General features: G+C 41.9%; 1 protein-coding gene across 1 annotated transcript in view; it reads right to left on the bottom strand.

The window, feature by feature from the left end:
* LOC139563778 (voltage-gated delayed rectifier potassium channel KCNH5-like) overlaps positions 1-20,250 on the bottom strand; it is a 96,704-nt gene that overhangs the window by 40,319 nt on the left and 36,135 nt on the right. The window contains exon 7 of the mRNA XM_071382688.1: positions 18,175-18,604. Within this exon, the coding sequence (XP_071238789.1) occupies positions 18,175-18,604 (430 nt within the window). The remainder of the gene's footprint in view (positions 1-18,174; positions 18,605-20,250) is intronic.

The raw sequence follows: 20,250 nt of genomic DNA, 5'->3' as shown, positions 1-20,250 counted from the left end.
AGAAATGTCCTTGTTTTTGAAAGAAAACCGCTTTTTTTTTGTCCATTAAAATAACATCAGATTGATCAGAAATACAGTGTAGACATTGTTAATGTTGTAAATGACTATTGTAGCTGGAAACAGAAGATTTTTTTTAATGGAATATCTACATAGGCGTACAGAGGCCCATTATCAGCAACCATCACTTCTGTGTTCCAATGGCATGTTGTGTTAGCTAATCCAAGTTTATAATTTCAAAAGGCTAATTGATCATTAGAAAACCCTTTTGCAATTATGTTAGCACCCCTGAAAATTGTTGTACTGATTAAAGAAGCAATAAAACTGGCCTTCTTTAGACTAGTTGAGTATCTTTCTAGGCCTTTCTAATCGACCTGGCTGGGGTATCCTGGAAGTATATTGATCTCATCCCGTCAGTAGAGGATGCCTGGTTATTTTTTTTTAAATGCCTTTCTCACCATCTTAAATAAGCATGCCCCATTCAAGAAATTTAGAACCAGGAACAGATATAGCCCTTGGTTCTCTCCAGACCTGACTGCCCTTAACCAACACAAAAACATCCTATGGCGTTCTGCATTAGCATCGAACAGTCCCCGTGATATGCAACTTTTCAGGGAAGCTAGAAACCAATATACACAGGCAGTTAGAAAAGCCAAGGCTAGCTTTTTCAAGCAGAAATTTGCTTCCTGCAACTCAAAAAAGTTCTGGGACACTGTATAGTACATGGAGAATAAGAACATCTCCTCCCAGCTGCCCACTGCACTGAAGATAGGAAACACTGTCACCACTGATAAATCCACTATAATTGAGAATTTCAATAAGCATTTTTCTACGGCTGGCCATGCTTTCCACCTGGCTACCCCTACCCCGGTCAACAGCACTGCACCCCCCACAGCAACCCGCCCAAGCCTTCCCCATTTCTCCTTCTCCCAAATCCATTCAGCTGATGTTCTGAAAGAGCTGCAAAATCTAGACCCCTACAAATCAGCCGGGCTAGACAATCTGGACCCTTTCTTTCTAAAATTATCTGCCGAAATTGTTGCAACCCCTATTACTAGTGTAACGACTTTCCTCTTCTTCTGACGAGGAGTAAGAGATATCGGACCAATTTGCAGCGTGGTAAGTGCCCATTTTAATATGTAAAACTGAACACTACAAAAAATAGTGAAAGAACAAACGAAAATCGAAACAGTCCCGTATGGTGCAAACACAGACACAGGAAACAACCACCCACAAAACACAAAGGAAAACAGGCTACCTAAATATGGCTCCCAATCAGAGACAACGACTGACACCTGCCTCTGATTGAGAACCATACTAGGCCAAACACATAGAAATAGAACAAACAGAACAAAACATAGAAAAACAACATAGAATGCCCACCCCAACTCACGCTCTGACCAAACTAAAATAAAGACATAAAAAAGGAACCAAGGTCAGAACGTGACAGTACCCCCTCCCCCAAAGGTGCGGACTCTGGCCGCAAAACCTGAACCTATAGGGGAGGGTCTGGGTGGGCATTTACCGCGGTGGCGGCTCTGGAGCGGGACGAGGACCCCACTCCACCATAGTCTCGGCCCACTTCTGTGACACCTTAGGAGCGGCGACCCTCGCCACCGACCCCGGATTGGAGACCCTAGTAGAGAGCGCCTCTGGACTGACGGGCAGATCCGGACTGGAGGGAGACTCTGGCGGATCCGGACTGGAGGGAGACTCTGGCGGATCCGGACTGGAGGGAGACTCTGGCGGATCCGGACTGGAGGGAGACTCTGGCGGATCCGGACTGGAGGGCGGCTCTGGCGGCTCAGGACAGACGGGCGGCTCTGGCGGCTCAGGACAGACGGGCGACTCAGGACAGACGGGCGACTCAGGACAGACGGGCGACTCAGGACAGACGGGCGACTCAGGACAGACGGGCGACTCAGGACAGACGGGCGACTCAGGACAGACGGGCGACTCAGGACAGACGGGCGACTCAGGACAGACGGGCGACTCAGGACAGACGGGCGACTCTGGCGGCTCAGGACAGACGGGCGGCTCTGGCGGCTCAGGACAGACGGGCGGCTCTGGCGGCTCAGGACAGACGGGCGGCTCTGGCGGCTCAGGACAGACGGGCGGCTCAGGACAGACGGGCGGCTCAGGACAGACGGGCGGCTCAGGACAGACGGGCGGCTCAGGACAGACGGGCGGCTCTGGAGGGTCCGGACTGGAGGGAGGCTCTGGAGCATCCGGACTGGAGAAACACACAGGAGACTTGGTTCTTAGAACAGGCACAGTACTCACCAGGCTGGAGAGATCTACTGGAGGCCTGGTCCTTGGAGGAGGCACAGGATAGACCGGTCCGTGGAGGCGCACTGGAGGTCTCGAACTAAGGGCCTGAACAACCCATCCTGGCTGGATGTTGATTTTAGCCCGGCACTTGCAGGGCGCAGGCACAGGACGCACTGGGCTATGCAGACCCACGGGAGACACAGTGCGTAGGGCTGGTGCCATATAACACGGACCGAGGAGACGCACTGGAGACCAGATGCGCTGAGCAGGCTTCATCGCACCTGGCTCGATGCCCACTCTAGCCCGGCCGATACGAGGAGCGGCAATGTAGCGCACCGGGCTATGCGTGCGCACTGGGGACATCGTGCCATACAACTCTCCTTCCGTGGCCTCCAATTGCTCTTAAATACAAGTAAAACTAAATGCATGATCTTCAACCAATCGCTGCTGGCACCTGCCCGCCCGTCCAACATCACTACTCTGGACGGTTCTGACTTAGAATATGTGGACAACTACAAATACCTAGGTGTCTGGTTAGACTGTAAACTCTCCTTCCAGGCTCACATCAAACATCTCCAATCCAAAGTTAAATCTAGAATTGGCTTCCTATTTCGCAACAAAGCATCCTTCACTCATGCTGCCAAACATACCCTTGTAAAACTGACCATCCAACCGATCCTCGACTTCGGCGATTTCATTTACAAAATAGCCTCCAATACCCTACTCAATAAATTGGATGCAGTCTATCACAGTGCCATCCGTTTTGTCACCAAAGCCCCATATACTACCCACCACTGCGACCTGTACGCTCTCGTTGGCTGGCCTTCGCTTCGTACTCGTTGCCACTGGCTCCAGGTCATCTACAAGACCCTGCTAGGTAAAGTCCCCCCTTATATCAGCTCGCTGGTCACCATAGCAGCACCCACCTGTAGCACACGCTCCAGCAGGTATATCTCTCTGGTCACCCCCAAAACCAATTCTTCCTTTGGCCACCTCTCCTTCCAGTTCTCTGCTACCAATGACTGGAACGAACTACAAAAATCTCTGAAACTGGAAACACTTATCTCCCTCACTAGCTTTAAGCACCAGCTGTCAGAGCAGCTCACATATTACTGCACCTGTACATAGCCCATCTATAATTTAGCCCAAACACCTACCTCTCCCCCTACTGTATTTATTTATTTATTTTGCTCCCCTTTATTTCTATCTCTACTTTGCACATTCTTCCACTGCAAATCTACCATTCCAGTGTTTTACTTGCTATATTGTATTTACTTCGCCACAATGGCCTTTTTTTGCCTTTACCTCCCTTATCTCACCTCATTTGCTCACATTGTATATAGACTTATTTTTCTACTGTATTATTGACTGTATGTTTGTTTTACTCCATGTGTAACTGTGTTGTTGTGTGTCGAACTGTTTTGCTTTATCTTGGCCAGGTCGCAATTGTAAATGAGAACTTGTTCTCAACTTGCCTACCTGGTTAAATAAAGGTGAAATAAATAAATAAAATAAAATAAATAAATCTGGAGCATCAGCATTTGTGGGTTCGATTACAGGCTCAAAATGGCTAGAAACAAAGAACTTTCTTCTGAAACTTGTGAGTCTATTCTTGTTCTGAGAAATGAAGGCTATTCCATGCGAGAAATTTCCAATAAACTGAAGATCTCGTACAACGCTGTGTACTACTCCCTTCACAGAACAGCGCAAACTGGCTCTAACCAGAGTAGAAAGAGGAGTGGGAAGTTCCGGTGCACAACTGAGCAAGAGGACAAGTACATTAGAGTGTCTAGTTTGAGAAACAGACGTCTCACAAGTCCTCAACTGGCAGCTTCATTAAATAGTACCCGCAAAAAAAAACGTCTCAACGTCAACAGTGAAGAGGCGACTCCGGGATGCTGGCCTTCTAGGCAGAGTTGCAAAGAAAAAGCCATATCTCAGACTGGCCAATAAAAATAAAAGATTAAGAAGGGCAAAAGAACACAGACACTGGACAGAGGAACTCCGCCTAGAAGGCCAGCATCCCGGAGTCGCCTCTTCACTGTTGACGTTGAGACGTTGTTCTTTACAAATGCTGTTTTTAATTAAAGCAAATTGTACCTACACTCTGAAGAAGGCAGTAAAGCCGAAACATTACGCTATCCCTGATGCAGAAAAAAAATGAACATTGAATAATGAAGTAAGCTTTACGCAATATATTTTTTAGAGCGAACCCATTAAAACGGTTTGTCTGAATTCACAGGTTTTACGCACCAGCCAACCTTCTGCGAGAGCGCCTTGGTTCTCTTTTGTTTACATATTTACATTACAGCATATTGGATGACTGTCATTCATATTCCATTCACCCAGCTCAATGTAACATCGATAGGTTTAGGCCTCTACATGATACTCTAATTTTCCCTATACCCAGGGAAACAACCTAGCCTTTGAATGAAAGGTTACAACATAGGTGCAGAGGTCAAAAGAAATTTGAATAATCTAGGTGACAGACATTGACACATTCAATACCACTCTTGCCTGCATCTAGCTGATCTAGGGTGTAAATATTACTCCAAAAGTTGCAAATGACAGTTTCTGTTGGAAATTGCAATCAATATATATTAACGCACAGTGTGTCATCGTGATCTCTGTTGGAATCGTCCGTCTTTCTGTTGGAAAGTTCATCCGCGCGTCTCTCTCTGCTTCCCTGAAGTCTTTCGTGGTGAGAATGGATACTTCAGAGTACCATTCAGAAATGTTCTTATAGAATAGATGTTTCGCCGATTGTCGGTCCTCGCATCTCAGGTTGACATAATTTCTAGCTGCAGCCTAGTAATTAATATCTAAGATTTGCACTTATTCTGTCGGTATCGATAGTCTCAGAGTTTAACCATTTCCACCCATGTAGCCAATGCTCCATGTGGTTTGGTTAGGAATTCAACAACCATTACAACCTTAGCTTAGACTGCGGTTTTTGTGGTCTCTACTCAAACCTTTGCCCCTCAGCTGACCGAGGTATGCATGGTCTGAAGAGGATTTCTTCAGGTGGGGTTTTTATTCGTAACAGCAGAAAGGGGCTGTTCCAAGACGCCAGATCATGTCTGTGTTCATGGGGGCGGGCCAATGACTTGGCTAGGGGGCAGTATCCTGCATTTTGGCTGTCTTACGTGCCCAAAGTAAACTGCCTGTTACTCAGGCCCAGAAGCTAGGATATGCATATATAATTGGATAGAAAACACTCTGAAGTTTCTAAAACAATGTCTGTGAGTATAACAGAACTGATATGGCAGGCAAAAACCTGAGGAAAATACTTATTTTTTTATCTCCCAGGCCATTCCTATGTTGGCCTATTGAATTTCCAACCAAAAAGGACCCAGATTGCAGTACCTATGGCTTCCACTGGATGTCAACAGTGTTTATAAAGGTTTCAGGCTTGTTTTTTGAAAAATGAACAAGTAGTTGTAGTTTTTCCAAGGTGTCCCTCATTAGGACTCTAGTCTTATGGCGCACGTGAATGAGGGCGCGCACTTCGTTATTCATCTCCGGTATTGAACATACTACATTCCGTCTTAAATGTTATTGTTTATTTACATATTAGGGTACCTGAGGATTGATTAGAAATGTTGTTTGACTTGATTTGGACGAAGTTTACCGGTAACTTTTGGGATTCCTTTGTCTGCACGTTGAACGAGTGGAACGGGTGGATTACTGAATCAAACGCGCCAACTAAACAGACTTTTTGGGGATATAAAGAGGTCCCCCTGCTCAAGCCAGCGCATGTCCAGGCCCGTCTGAAGTTTGCCAATGACCATCTGGATGATCCAGAGGAGGAATGGGAGAAGATCATGTGGTCTGATGAGACAAAAATAGAGCTTTTTGGTCTAAACTCCACTCGCCCTGTTTGGAGGAAGAAGAAGGATGAGTACAACCCCAAGAACACCATCCCAACCGTGAAGCATGGAGGTAGAAACATCATTCTCTGGGGATGCTTTTCTGCAAAGGGGACAGGACGACTGCACCGTATTGAGGGGAGGATGGATGGGGCCATGTATCGCGAGATCTTGGCCAACAACCTCCTTCCCTCAGTAAGAGGATTGAAGATGGGTCGTGACTGGGTCTTCCAGCATGACAACGACCCGAAACATACAGCCAGGGCAACTAAGGAGTGGCTCCGTAAGAAGCATCTCAAGGTCCTGGAGTGGCCTAGCTAGTCTCCAGACCTGAACCCAATAGAAAATCTTTGGAAGGAGCTGAAAGTCCATATTGCCCAGCGACAGCCCCGAAACCTAAAGGATCTGGAGAAGGTCTGTATGGAGGAGTGGGCCAAAAAACCCTGCTGCAGTGTGTGCAAACCTGGTCAAGAACTACAGGAAACGTATGATCTCTGTAATTACAAACCAAGGTTTCTGTACCAAATATGAAGTTCTGCTTTTCTGATGTATCAAATACTTATGTCATGCAATAAAATGCAAATTAATTACTTAAAAATCATACAATGTGATTTTCTGGATTTTTGTTTTAGATTCCGTCTCTCACAGTTGAAGTGTACCTATGATAAAAATTACAGACCTCTACATGCTTTGTAAGTAGTAAAACCTGCAAAATCGGCAGTGTATCAAATACTTGTTCTCCCCACTGTATATCTCTCTGTCTCAGTGTCTTCTTCTCCTTCATTTTTCCAACACCATCATTAAGTTTGCTGACGACACAACAGTGGTAAACCTGATCACTGACAACGATGAGACGGCCTATAGGGAGGAGGTCAGAGAACCGGCAGTGTGGTGCCAGGACAACAACCTCTCCCTCAATGTGAGCAAGACAAAGGAGCTGATTGTGGACTACAGGAAAAGGCGGTCCGAACAGGCCCCCATTAACATCGACGGAGCTGTAATGGAGCGGGTCGAGAGTTTCATGTTCCATACCAAGACAGTCATGAAGAGGGCATGACAAAACCTTATCCCCCTCAGGAGACTGAAAAGATTTGGCATGGGTCCCCAGATCCTCAAAAGGTTCTACAGCTGCACCATCGAGAGCATCCTGACAGGTTGCATCATCGTCTGGTATGGTAACTGCTCGGCATCTGACCGTAAGGCGCTACCGAGGGTAGTGCGAACGGCCCAGTACATCACTGGGGCCAAAGCTTCCTGCCATCCAGGACCTATATAATAGGCAGTGTCTGAGGAAAGCCCATAAAATTGTCAGAGACTCCAGTCACCCAAGTTATAGACTGTTTTCTCTGCTACCATACGGCAAGCGGTACCGGAGCTTCAAGTCTAGGACCAAAAGGCTCCTCAACAGCTTCTACCCCCAAGCAATAAGACTGCTGAACAATTAATAAAATCGCCACCGGACAATTTACACTGACCCACCCTTTTGTACACTGTTCCTACTTGCTGTTTATTATCTATACATAGTCACTTCACCCCCACCTACATCTACAAATTACCTCAACTAACCTGTACCCTCGCACACTGACTCGGTACAGGTGCCCCCTGTATAAAGCCATGTTATTGTTATTCTTTGTGTCTTACTTTTTATTATTACTTTTTTATTTTTGTCTACTTGGTAAATATTTTCTTAACTCTTTTTGAACTGCACTGTTGGTTAAGGGCTTGTAAGTAAGCATTTCACGGTAAAGTCTACACTTGTTGTATTCGGTGCATGTGACAAATAAAGTTTGATTTGATTTGAATATGGGCCCTAGAAGAAAGATGTTTCCCAATACCTTGCACAGTAGTCCTTTTACCACAGGACCCTAAAGCAGGGGTAGGAAACCCTGTTCCAGAAGTTCTGCAGGTACTGAAGGATTTTGTGTCAACTAGGCACCACACAAGGGGTGCGTTCCGTTCGCTTGAATGTTTGCTACTTTGTGCGCCACCCTATGGGACTCCCAATCACAGCCAGATGTGATTCAGCCTAGATTCAAATCAGGGACTGTAGTGACGCCTCTTGCACTGAGATGCAGTACCTTAGACCGCTGCGCCCCTCGGGAGATGAATATTGTATGTGAATTTCCATATATCAATGACACTAACAAAAAGGTTGAATTGTTCAGCAACATGTGCAGTAAATGCTAACATGGCTTTTTCAATCATCATGTTACTTTTTAATGGTACATTTACAAACATATATTTTGATAAAAATAATTGAAAGTTGTGTCTCATTATGGTAAGTGGTGAAATAAGTATAGCCAGTTACAATTGTAATGGCCTAGCAGATAATAAGAAAAGACGATCAGTATTTACCTGGCTAAAGGAGAAGGAATATAATATCTATTGTTTACAGGAAACCCATTCAACAGTTTTAGATGAAGTTTTGTGGAAAAAGAACTGGGGGGGCGAAATATATTTCTCCCATGGGCAAAGAAATTCAAAAGGGGTGATGTTTTAATTAACAATAATTTTGATCCAAATGTGCTAATTGTCCAAACAGATCCTCAAGGTAGATGGATTATTTTAAATATGTTATTGGACAATAAACAGATATGGCTTATTAACCTATACGGTCCGAATAATGATGATCCAAGCTTATTTGAAAATATATATAAGAATTTATCAACTCTACAAGCAACACTAGACTCTATTATTATGGTGGGAGATTTTAACACGGTCTTAAATACCTCTATGGACCGGAAAGGAAATCACACTACAAACTATCACCCTCAGGCACTTAAGGAAATCATGAATGTCATGGATATATGGAGAATTAAATACCCTGACCTAGTGAGATATACATGGCGGAGGCTTAATCAAGCTAGTCGTCTTGACTACTTTCTTATGCCATTCTCTCTGGCACCAAAAGTTTAAAAAGTGTTGATAGGGGACAGAATGCGGTCGGATCATCACATAATTGGCATATATATTACTCTTACAGAATTTCCACGTGGGCGAGGATATTGGAAATTTAATCAAAGCCTACTAGATGATAAATTATTAAGAACTAGGACAGAAGAATTTATATGTTACGAATCCCGCCGAGGATGGTGCCTCTTCCCGTTCGGGCGGCGCTCGGCGGTCGTCGTCTCCGGTCTACTAGCTGCCACCGATCCCCTTTTCTGTTTTCTTTTGAGTTTGTCTAATTTGTATCACCTGTTTTGTGTTTAGGGTAGGGGGTTATTTAAACCCAGTTGGCCCGCCGACTTTTGTGCGGTCTTGTTTTTCTGTTTGTGTTGGTGGTGTTGTTATAGTGGATTTCAGTCCTACTTTTATTGGACCATATTTTGACGCGCCCGTTGTTTATGTGGCGTCGCCGTTTATGTGCTTATTTCTGGGTGAAATAAATATCCACTCGATTGAGATTACCCTGCTCTCTGCACCTGACTCTTTCATGTCCACCATTGGAACCGTTACATTATAACTGACTTTTTCAGACATAACATAGGTACAGCTGATCCCCGTATTGTATGGGACACTTTTAAGTGTGCCTTTAGAGGCCATGCAATGCAGTACTCATCTATAAAACAAAAGCAATTTAGATCAAAAGAGTTCATATTATGAACAAAGGAAATTGAAGGACTAACAGTACAGTTAGATAGCAATAAAAACGGTACCATAGAGGCACAGAATAAGTTAGAGGAAAAACAAAAAGAAATGGAGGAACTTATTCAAGAAAGATCCAGTGTAATATATTATAAAAATAAAGCAAACTGGTTGGAATTTGGGGAAAAATGCACCAAATTCTTTTTCAATCTTCAATATAGAAATGCTACCAATTTTTTTTTTATTAAAACTTGTTACAAATGATGGAGTCACGCATGATTCACCAAATTATATTTTGAAAGAGGAAGTAAAGTACTTTAAGAATATATTTTCGTTTCAGGCTCCTCCATCTCCACATTCTGAAACTAATTGTATGGATTTTTTTCCTAATAATAATGTAAAATTAACATCTGTACAGAAAGACTCATGTGAAGGCCAAATTACAGAGGAGGAACTGCTTGATGCAATTGGGGCCTTTAAGGATGGGAAAACTCCAGGGCTGGATGGCATACCAGTGGAAGAATACAAAACTTTTTTTGATATACTCAAAGGACCATTATTAGCATGTTTTAACCACTCCTATTTAAATGGTAGATTATCAGACACGCAACAAGAAGGTCTGATATCATTATTACTAAAACAGGACCCAAGTGGTATATATAAAGATCCAGTCCATTAAAAAAATTGGAGACCTCTTACACTTCAGTGTTGTGTTGCAAAATGCTTGGCGCATAGAATTAAAAAAGTATTGTCAGATATTATTCATCCTAATCAGACAGGTTTTTTACATGGACGATACATTGGAGATAATATAAGACAAGTACTGGAAACAATAGAATACTATGAAATATCGGGGACACCAGGCCTGTTTTGAAAAGGCTTTTGATAAAGTAAGACTGGAGTTTATATATAAATGCCTAGAATATTAACATTTTGGGGAATCTCTTATAAAATGGGTTAAAGTTATGTATAGTAACCCTAGGTGTAAAATAGTAAATAATGGCTACATCTCAGAAAGTTTTAAACTATCTAGAGGAGTAAAACAAGGTTGTCCACTATCGGCATATCTATTTATTATTGTCATCGAAATGTTAGCTGTTAAGATTAGATCAAACAATAATATTAAGAGATTAGAAATCCGTGGCTTAAAAACTAAAGTGTCATTGTACGCTGATGATTCATGTTTTCTTTTAAAACCACAATTAGAGTCTCTCCACTCCCTCATAGAGGATCTAGATACTTTTGCTATCCTCTCTGGATTAAAACCAAATTAGTGTACAATATTACGTATTGGATCACTAAAAAAATGAAAATTGTACATTACCATGTAGTTTACCAATTAAATGGTCTGATGGAGATGTGGACATACTCGGTATTCAAATCCCAAAAGAAAAAAATGATCTCACTCCAATACATTTTTATAGAAAGTTAGCAAAAATAGATAAGATCTTGCTACCATGGAAAGGAAAATACCTGTCTATTCGTGGAAAAATCACCCTGATTAACTCGTTAGTCATATCACAGTTTACCTATTTGCTTATGGTTTTGCCTACACCTAGTGACCTGCTTTTTAAATTATATGAACAAAAAATATTCAATTTTATTTAGAATGGCAAGCCAGATAAAATTAAAAGGGCCTATTTATATAACGAATATGAATTCGGAGGGCAGAAATTATTAAATATTAAAGCATTAGACCTCTCACTAAAGGCATCAGTCATACAAAAGTTATACTTAAATCCAAACTGGTTCTCTAGTAAAAAGAGGAGGAAGGGAAGCGCTACTAAGGTACACTATAGTATATTTTGGTAGATAGAAGGTGCTCTTTGGTAAAAGGTGTAAATTGGTCATCAAAAAGAAAGTAGGACCAAGGCACTCTTCATATAATTAATTAAAATGCCTTTATTAGTATGGCATGTTCAATAGAAACAAAGTTGTTTAAAAACCGACGCGTTTCGGCTGCATGGCCTTCGTCAGGGAGTACAGAAAAAGGAGAATACAATGTCCTCTTTTGAAAGGCTTTTCCAATTAGCCCTAATTAGAAGAGGGAGTGTTTACCAAATTGGACACACCTAGTAAGCAATAATATACACATGAAAAGGTGAAATACTGTAGCTATGTTATCATGAGCATACAACTCCAAGCTAGAAGCATCAGAACACCCAGAGAGGCAGTTCCAACCCTAGCCATGACTGGGAGAAGTGTCCAGAACAAGAAAGCAATATATTCCACAGTACACCAGACCACAGCAAAACATGAACAACAGTCCAAACATAGCTGAGGGCAATTGAGCAAAATGTCCACTAGATGACAGCAAATGGACCCATCACGACCCTACAGGAAGGGTGAGAAATCCATATCTTCATTTAAACCAGGGTACTTAGTGGCCTGTAGTTTGTAAATCCCAAAACTTTCCCTTTGGTTTAACTGTTTAAGACGGTCCCCTTTTCTAATAGAGGCCGGAACATGATCAATACCCATAGTTTGTAGGGAGGCAGGGTTACCATGGTGTAAGGACTTGTAGTGCCTTGCCATGGGTTAGTCTTCATTGCCTACCCGTATGGCGTACTTGTGTTCCGCCAAGCGATCTTGAAGGCGTCTCTTTGTCCGTCCAATGTAGAACACCTTGCACTGTGGACATTCCAATCTATAGATGACATGAGTGGTTTTGCAGTTAATAAAATGCTTGAGGTAATACTCCATTTTAGAAACTGTGTCAACAAAATACTTTTTCTGTGCAATATTACTGCAATGGTTGCACTGGTTACATTTAAAAGAGCCCTTGGGTTTGTGGTCAAGCCAAGTTTTTTGAGAGTCACCCGGAAGATAACTGTGGACTAATTTGTCATTTAGGGTAGGACATCTCTTAAAGCTTATGACTGGTGGTTCAGGAAAGACTTGGCGTAGTAGCGTATCACTTTGGATGATTCCTCAATTATTTTTAATGATTCTTTTAATGTTCTCTGCTTCAGTGCTGTATTTTGTAACAAAATACACTCTCTCTGATGTATCACGAGGCACTCCTCTTAGACCTCTCACTAAAGGCATCTGTCATACAAAAGTTATACTTAAATCCAAACTGGTTCTCTAGTAAATTGGTACGAATATCTCATCCTATGTTCAAGAAGGGCCTTTTTCCCTTTATTCAGATTACACCTGCTCACTTTCGGTTGTTTGAAAAGGAAATAATCTCCAAAATATCTTTATTTTTTAAACAAGCCTTAGAAAGTTGGTTGCAATTTCAGTTTAATCCACCTGAAAAGACAGAACAAATAATAAAACAAATATTGTGGTTAAATTCAAATATACTAATTGATAAAAAAAACAATTTTTTAAAGAAATGTTTAAAAAAGGTATAATTTTAGTGAATGATATCATAAATAGGACTGGTGGAGTTATGTCACACATGCAGCTAACACAGACATATGGAAATGTCTGCTCTACCCAAAATTACAACCAATTTATTTCAGCATTACCACAAAAATGGAAGAGGCAAGTAGAAGGGGAAAAAAGTAAGGAACTTGTATGTCGGCCCTGTATTAAAGAACATAAATGGTTAAAGAAAAGTGTGATAAATAAAAACATATACCAATTTAATTTAAGGACCAAAAAACTGACAGCTGTGCCATATAAATGGCAAAATAGTTGGGAAGAGATTTTCGATGTACCCATTCCATGGCACATGGTTTATGAATTGATACGCAAAACAACGCCAGATTCAAAACTTCAAATTTTTCAATTTAAATTACTATACAAAATTCTAGCAACTAATAGAATGTTATATATATATATATATATGGGGGATACAATCTTCCCAGCTCTGCAGATTCTGCTGTGAGGAGGCAGAGTCATTAGATCATTTATTTTGGTATTGTCCATATGTAGCTCGTTTTTGGTCACAGGTCCAGGGATGGCTGAAGAATTGCAACATTTGCCTAGAACTAACGCTACAGATAGCAATTCTGGGTGATTTGAAAAGCCATAATTAATCAATCAATAATATAACAATTATTTTAGCAAAAAAAAATATTTTTAATTTACAATCTGTAGAAGCTATGAGAATAGAAAGGTTCAATTATTTTGTGAAGCATCACAGCACAGTTGAAAAATATATGGCAAATAGAAATCCGAAATGGATGATGTTGAGAGATAGATGGGAGGGGTTGAATGGAGCTGAAGGGTGGGACTAATAACAAGATAAACAATGTAAAACATACGGGATCTGTAAAATGTATATAGGTTCGGGACTTTTGTGAAATAGCACACTTACAAATAGAAATCAAACTGGATGGACATCAGAAATAGAGGAAGGACTAAGAACAAACAAGAGAGAACTATTGTAAAGTAGACTGTGTCTGTAAAATGTGTATAAGATGTATAAATTGAAGGTAAAAGCCGAAGTGTTTATTAGTTTACTCCAATTGGGGGATCGGTGGTAGGGTTTGCGGGGAATAATAATAAAGGTATATTCTTTTAAAAAGTATGTATGTCTATATACAGTGGGGAGAACAAGTATTTCATACACTGCTGATTTTGCAGGTTTTCCTACTTACAAAAAATGTAGAGGTCTGTAATTGTTATCATGGGTACACTTCAACTGCGAGACGGAATCTAAAACAAAAATCCAGAAAAGCACATTGTATGATTTTTAAGTAATTAATTTGCATTTTATTGCATGACATAAGTATTTGATCACCTACCAACCAGTAAGAATTCCGGCTCTCACAGACCTGTTAGTTTTTCTTTAAGAAGCCCTCCTGTTCTCCACTCATTACCTGTATTAACTGCACCTGTTTGAACTCGTTACCTGTATAAAAGACACCTGTCCACACACTCAATCAAACCGACTCCAACCTCTCCACAATGGCCAAGACCAGAGAGCTGTGTAAGGACATCAGGGATAAAATTGTAGACCTGCACAAGGCTGGGATGGGCTACAGGACAATAGGGCAAGCAGCTTGGTGAGAAGGCAACAACTGTTGGCGCAATTATTAGAAAATGGAAGAAGTTCAAGATGACGGTCAATAACCCTCGGTCTGGGGCTCCATGCAAGATCTCACCTCGTGGGGCATCAATGATTATGAGGAAGGTGAGGGATCAGCCCAGAACTACACGGCAGGACCTGGTCAATGACCTGAAGAGAGCTGGGACCACAGTCTCAAAGAAAACCATTAGTAACACACTACGCCGTCATGGATTAAAATCCTGCAGCGCACGCAAGGTCCCCCTGCTCAAGCCAGCGCATGTCCAGGCCCGTCTGAAGTTTGCCAATGACCATCTGGATGATCCAGAGGAGGAATGGGAGAAGGTCATGTGGTCTGATGAGACAAAAATATAGCTTTTTGGTCTAAACTCCACTCGCCGTGTTTGGAGGAAGAAGAAGGATGAGTACAACCCTAAGAACACCATCCCAACCGTGAAGCATGGAGGTGGAAACATCATTCTTTGGGGCTGCTTTTCTGCAAAGGGGACAGGACGACTGCACCGTATTGAGGGGAGGATGGATGGGGCCATGTATCGCGAGATCTTGGCCAACAACCTCCTTCCCTCAGTAAGAGCATTGAAGATGGGTCGTGGCTGGGTCTTCCAGCATGACAACGACCCGAAACACACAGCCAGGGCAACTAAGGAGTGGCTCCGTAAGAAGCATCTCAAGGTCCTGGAGTGGCCTAGCCAGTCTCCAGACCTGAACCCAATAGAACATCTTTGGAGGGAGCTGAAAGTCCGTATTGCACAGCGACAGCCCCGAAACCTGAAGGATCTGGAGAAGGTCTGTATGGAGGAGTGGGCCAAAATCCCTGCTGCAGTGTGTGCAAACCTGGTCAAGAACTACGGGAAACGTATGATCTCTGTAATTGCAAACAAAGGTTTCTGTACCAAATATTATGTTCTGCTTTTCTGATGTATCAAATACTTATGTCATGCAATAAAATGCAAAATAATTACTTAAAAATCATACAATGTGATTTTCTGGATTTTTGTTTTAGATTCCGTCTCTCACAGTTAAAGTGTACCTATGATAAAAATTAGGAGTAGGAAAACCTGCAAAATCGGCAGTGTATCAAATACTTGTTCTCCCCACTGTAGGTATGTGTATGTATGTATGTATATATGTTTATATGTATGCATGCGTGTATGGATATATATATTTACCAAAAAAAGATATGGGGGATTGGAAATGATGCTGACAATTACATTGATGGAGCAACATTCTTTCCGCAATATTAAGCTGATCCACCCCTTGAAAAAGGAAAAAAAAAGAAATGATACTTAAATCCTCTTATAGGCCCCTTTAAATAATTTTTTTTTACCTAAAATGACATACCCAAATCTAACTGACTGTAGCTCAGGATATGGATATTCTAAGGAAACACTTAGAAGTTTATGGAAATGTGAAAGGAATGTAGGAGAATATAACACATTAGATCTGGTAAAAGATAATACAAAGAAAAAAGCCAACTGTTTTTTTGTATTTATTTTGTACCATCATCTTTGAAATGGAAGAGAAAGGCCATAATGTATTATTCCAGCCCATGTGCAATTTATATTTTGGCCACTAGATGGCAGCAGTGTATGTGCACAGTTTTAGACTGATCCAATTAACCATTGCATTTCTGTTCAGAATTATGTATAAAGACTGCCCAAATGTGCCTAATTTGTTTATTAATAACTTTTCATGTTCAAAACACTCTCCTCAAACAATAGCATGGTATTATTTCACTGTAATAGCTACTGTAAATTGGACAGTGAAGTTAGATTAACAAGAATTTAAGCTTTCTGCCAATATCAGATATGCCTATGTCATGGGAAATGTTCTTGTTACTTACAACCTCATGCTAATCGCATTAGCCTACGTTAGCTCAACCGTCCCACAGGGGACCCACCAATCCTGAAGAAGTTTTAAGAGGTCCAATCCATCCTGCATGATTCAATTTTCCCCCACTGCGAGTCAGACTGCATGCTTTCAGCACAGAGTAAATCACTGTGAGAAATAAAACAATTATAATAAAAAAGTGATTGCCAGTTTGGGTCGACGGGAAATAAGAATCACAAATAAATTAGTCAGGGATATAGCCCACAGGGACGATTAGACCAGTGATAATTATGGAAATTATGTGAGAATCAGTACAAAAGCAACTCCTGGGTAATTTGTATGGAGAAAAACTGGTGATTTTGGTTAGTAACAGTAGAGGTTCAACTCTACGATGAAACACCTGCAGAATATCCCTTTTACACACACACAATTGCACTAGGTCCCCCTGACCCGTTGCCATCCCAACATGTCACCATGCCATTATGTTTCCATGGAGTGCATTCAATTACAAAAAGAATTTCATTAGGAGAATACAATGAATAAAAATGGGGTATAAGAAAAGAGACAGGTCTTTTCAACCTACTTAGCCCTGTGATGCAAGTTACCACAGCCTACATGCTGTGCTCCTAGAGAAAGGAGAGCCTAAACTCAGCTGCAAAACGTCAGCAAGAAATATATATATTTTTATTTCCATAAAAAAGTGTTAAGTCACCTTACGCAGCTAGTCTAACCATCTAACCAGCCTCATAACATGGTTAAAACCATTTTTATATCATGGATGGTCAGTCCTTGCATCCATAGCTCGGCCTATTAATCTGAGAGTTGTTACATTTCTCCAGGCCCATCCCTCAGATTTTTACCAAAACAGAGGTGGGGCGACCGTTTTGCTATTGTTTCATCTGTGGATTTGCCCTTTAAACAGCTGCATATTATCAAGATATCAAAGAGTCACCAACAAAAAGGTAAACAATAGGCCTACAGCAAATGCAGCATATGGCATTAATGTTTCACGTCAATAGCACTTTTCAGTAGTGCTCAAAGCATGCCATTACATGAGCGCAACCATCAGATGTTTCCAGCAGTGGAGCAAAGCATTCTCTACAGTATGTTTCTCTCCATCTGTGAGTAGCCTATTCTTATTTCTATCTCTGTTGCTCAGATTGCCATTCAGATTATTCAGAATGACGATGGGGAGTATTGTGTGTCATTAGTCACACGTCATAATCGCTCACTGTCGTAATCGTGGAGATCTATTCTCTCCATCATATTACAGCTGGGACGACAAACCAAAAGTTATCAACACAGACCATACCGACCACTTATCACAGGCATTTTACTGATATCATTCATTTCGATAAGAAGCCTATACTAGAGAAATATAAAGTTTGAAATCAAATAAGTTTGCTAATATGGGTGATTGATAATGGGACAATTGATGGCTACAACAATCAAACTACTAGTAATAGTTTAAAGGGTTATCGCATCAATTCATGCGATTTATAGCGATATGGATTTTTTCCATATCGCCCAGCCAGCTCTACTCTTTACTATCAGTTATGTCCCTGGAACAGCTGCCGACCCAACCAACCAACCAACACCATGGAGAAGATAAAACAACAAAGCCAATTTACTTACATCCCACCATCATCATGACCACAGAGAAGATCTTCTCTCTGTCCGTGGTGGGGGCGATGTTGCCGAACCCGACGGTGGTCAGACTGGTCATGGTGAAGTACAGAGAGGCGATGTACAGAGAGTTTTTCCCAGGGCCGCCCTCCCATTGGCCTGAGCCACTGGCATTGTAGCAGTACGGTGAGCCGAGGTTGATGGCTACGTGATAGAGCCAGCTGTCCGTCCTGATGGTGTTGGTGACCTCGTCGATGACCTCATAGTGTCCAATGCTGTACCAGATGCAGGCCATCCAGTGTGCCACCAGGCCAAACACACACATCAGTAAGACCAGTACAGCTGCTCCATACTCCAAGTAGTGTTCCAGTTTATGGGTGACCCTGCCTAGATGCAGCAGGCGCACCACCTTCAAATAACTGAACAGTCTGCTAATACCCTGCAAGAGACACAGAAAGGGAACAGGGGACATGGTGAAGGGTTAGTTCAGGTCAGGGTCATTGGGCAAAACTACATGATATGTGTTGACATGTAGCACTGACCCCTCCGCCCTCAAATTAGCATGATGTAATCAACCCAACTGGACCTGGGGTACAAAAGCATGGATACATTTCCATCTCAGTAAATGTAATCTAAGGCTAAACAACATTGTCCTATGAGTGGAGCTGAATAGGATAAAAGTAGTCATAATTGCAGCTTTCCCACTAGTTTATAAAACAGAATATAATGCCTCAAAAAAACTCAATACAGATGTAATTTAGCCTTCATATCTCACTTCACACAAAATTGATGCCTCTGAATCAAACAGCTCGTCTTGCATTCAGAGTTTTATCTCTTCTGATAGAGCACATGTTCTCCAAAGTGCTTGTGTACTGTCTCTGTAATGATACAACTTTCCCAGAGACAGGACACAAAAGCAGTTGGCTGAGAAAACAAGCAGACAACAAACAAAAGGATTCTGCTAATATGGAAAAGAGGAAAAAAACTATGTAAATTGTGCTACTGTATCTACATTATCTGTGCACAAACTGAAGCACAGGTGGAAGGCAGGGGAGTCTCCACAAGGCAACAACAAAACAACATCCAGAGATAGTGAATTGTTTACAAACATGCATCTCCATACGCTGCTTTTATCAGATGAAGTATTGCAGCAACATGAAAGACAAAAACTTTCAATCCACTAATATTACATTAAAGAAGTCAGTGGAGGAGCTGTACTGTAGCTGTGGGCAGCTCTAAGTAACATGCCACCATCGCCTCCCCTCCTCATCTCTCCTCTCATAAAATCAAAGGCCTCCCCTGAGACCCCAGCTCAGCTCATGATCAATGCCCTTCATTTAACTATCAATGTGAGAGAGGCGTGCCAATGTTTTTTAACCTTTATTTAACTAGGCAAGTCAGTGAAGAACAAATTCTTATTTTACAATGACGGCCTACCCTGGCCAAACCGTCCCCTAACCCAGAAAAGGCTGGGCCAATTGTGCACCACCCTATGACACAGCCCGGGATCGAACCAGGATCTGTAGTGACGCCTTTAGCACTGAGATGCAGTGCCTTAGACCACTGCGCCACTCTGGAGCCTACATCATTGCTCCTGAGACATTGGCTATCGGGATGTAGTACGCTGTTTACCAGGCATCATGCTTCTTATATCATTATACCTGAGCGCTAAATTAGCCTAATGCTAACCCAAACCCCCACAGCCAGCCTTAGCGCTAAGCTAATGCTAACCCAAACCTCACAGCTAGCCTTAGTGCTAGGCTAATGCTAACCCCAAACTGATCAGGCCCACACTGGGAAACCCTTGAGGCACACAAACCTAAACTTATATACAGCAGGAGACTATTCACCTAATGTATCCTGAACAGACATCAATACAAGACATAATTCACCCCTTCACACCAGCTACAGCAGGGAACCTCCCATTCTAGCCACCTGGAAACCTCAGCCATTAGTACAGCAAACATGTATTTTATATAGCACATATACACTGAGTGTACTAAACATTAAGAACACCTGCTCTTTCCACGACATAGACTGACCAGGTGAATCCAGGTGAAAGCTATGATCCCGTATTGATGTCAC

Source organism: Salvelinus alpinus, chromosome 34 (genome assembly GCF_045679555.1).
Source record: "Salvelinus alpinus chromosome 34, SLU_Salpinus.1, whole genome shotgun sequence".
NCBI lineage: Eukaryota > Metazoa > Chordata > Actinopteri > Salmoniformes > Salmonidae > Salvelinus > Salvelinus alpinus.
This window is presented reverse-complemented; position numbering and strand designations above follow the sequence as displayed.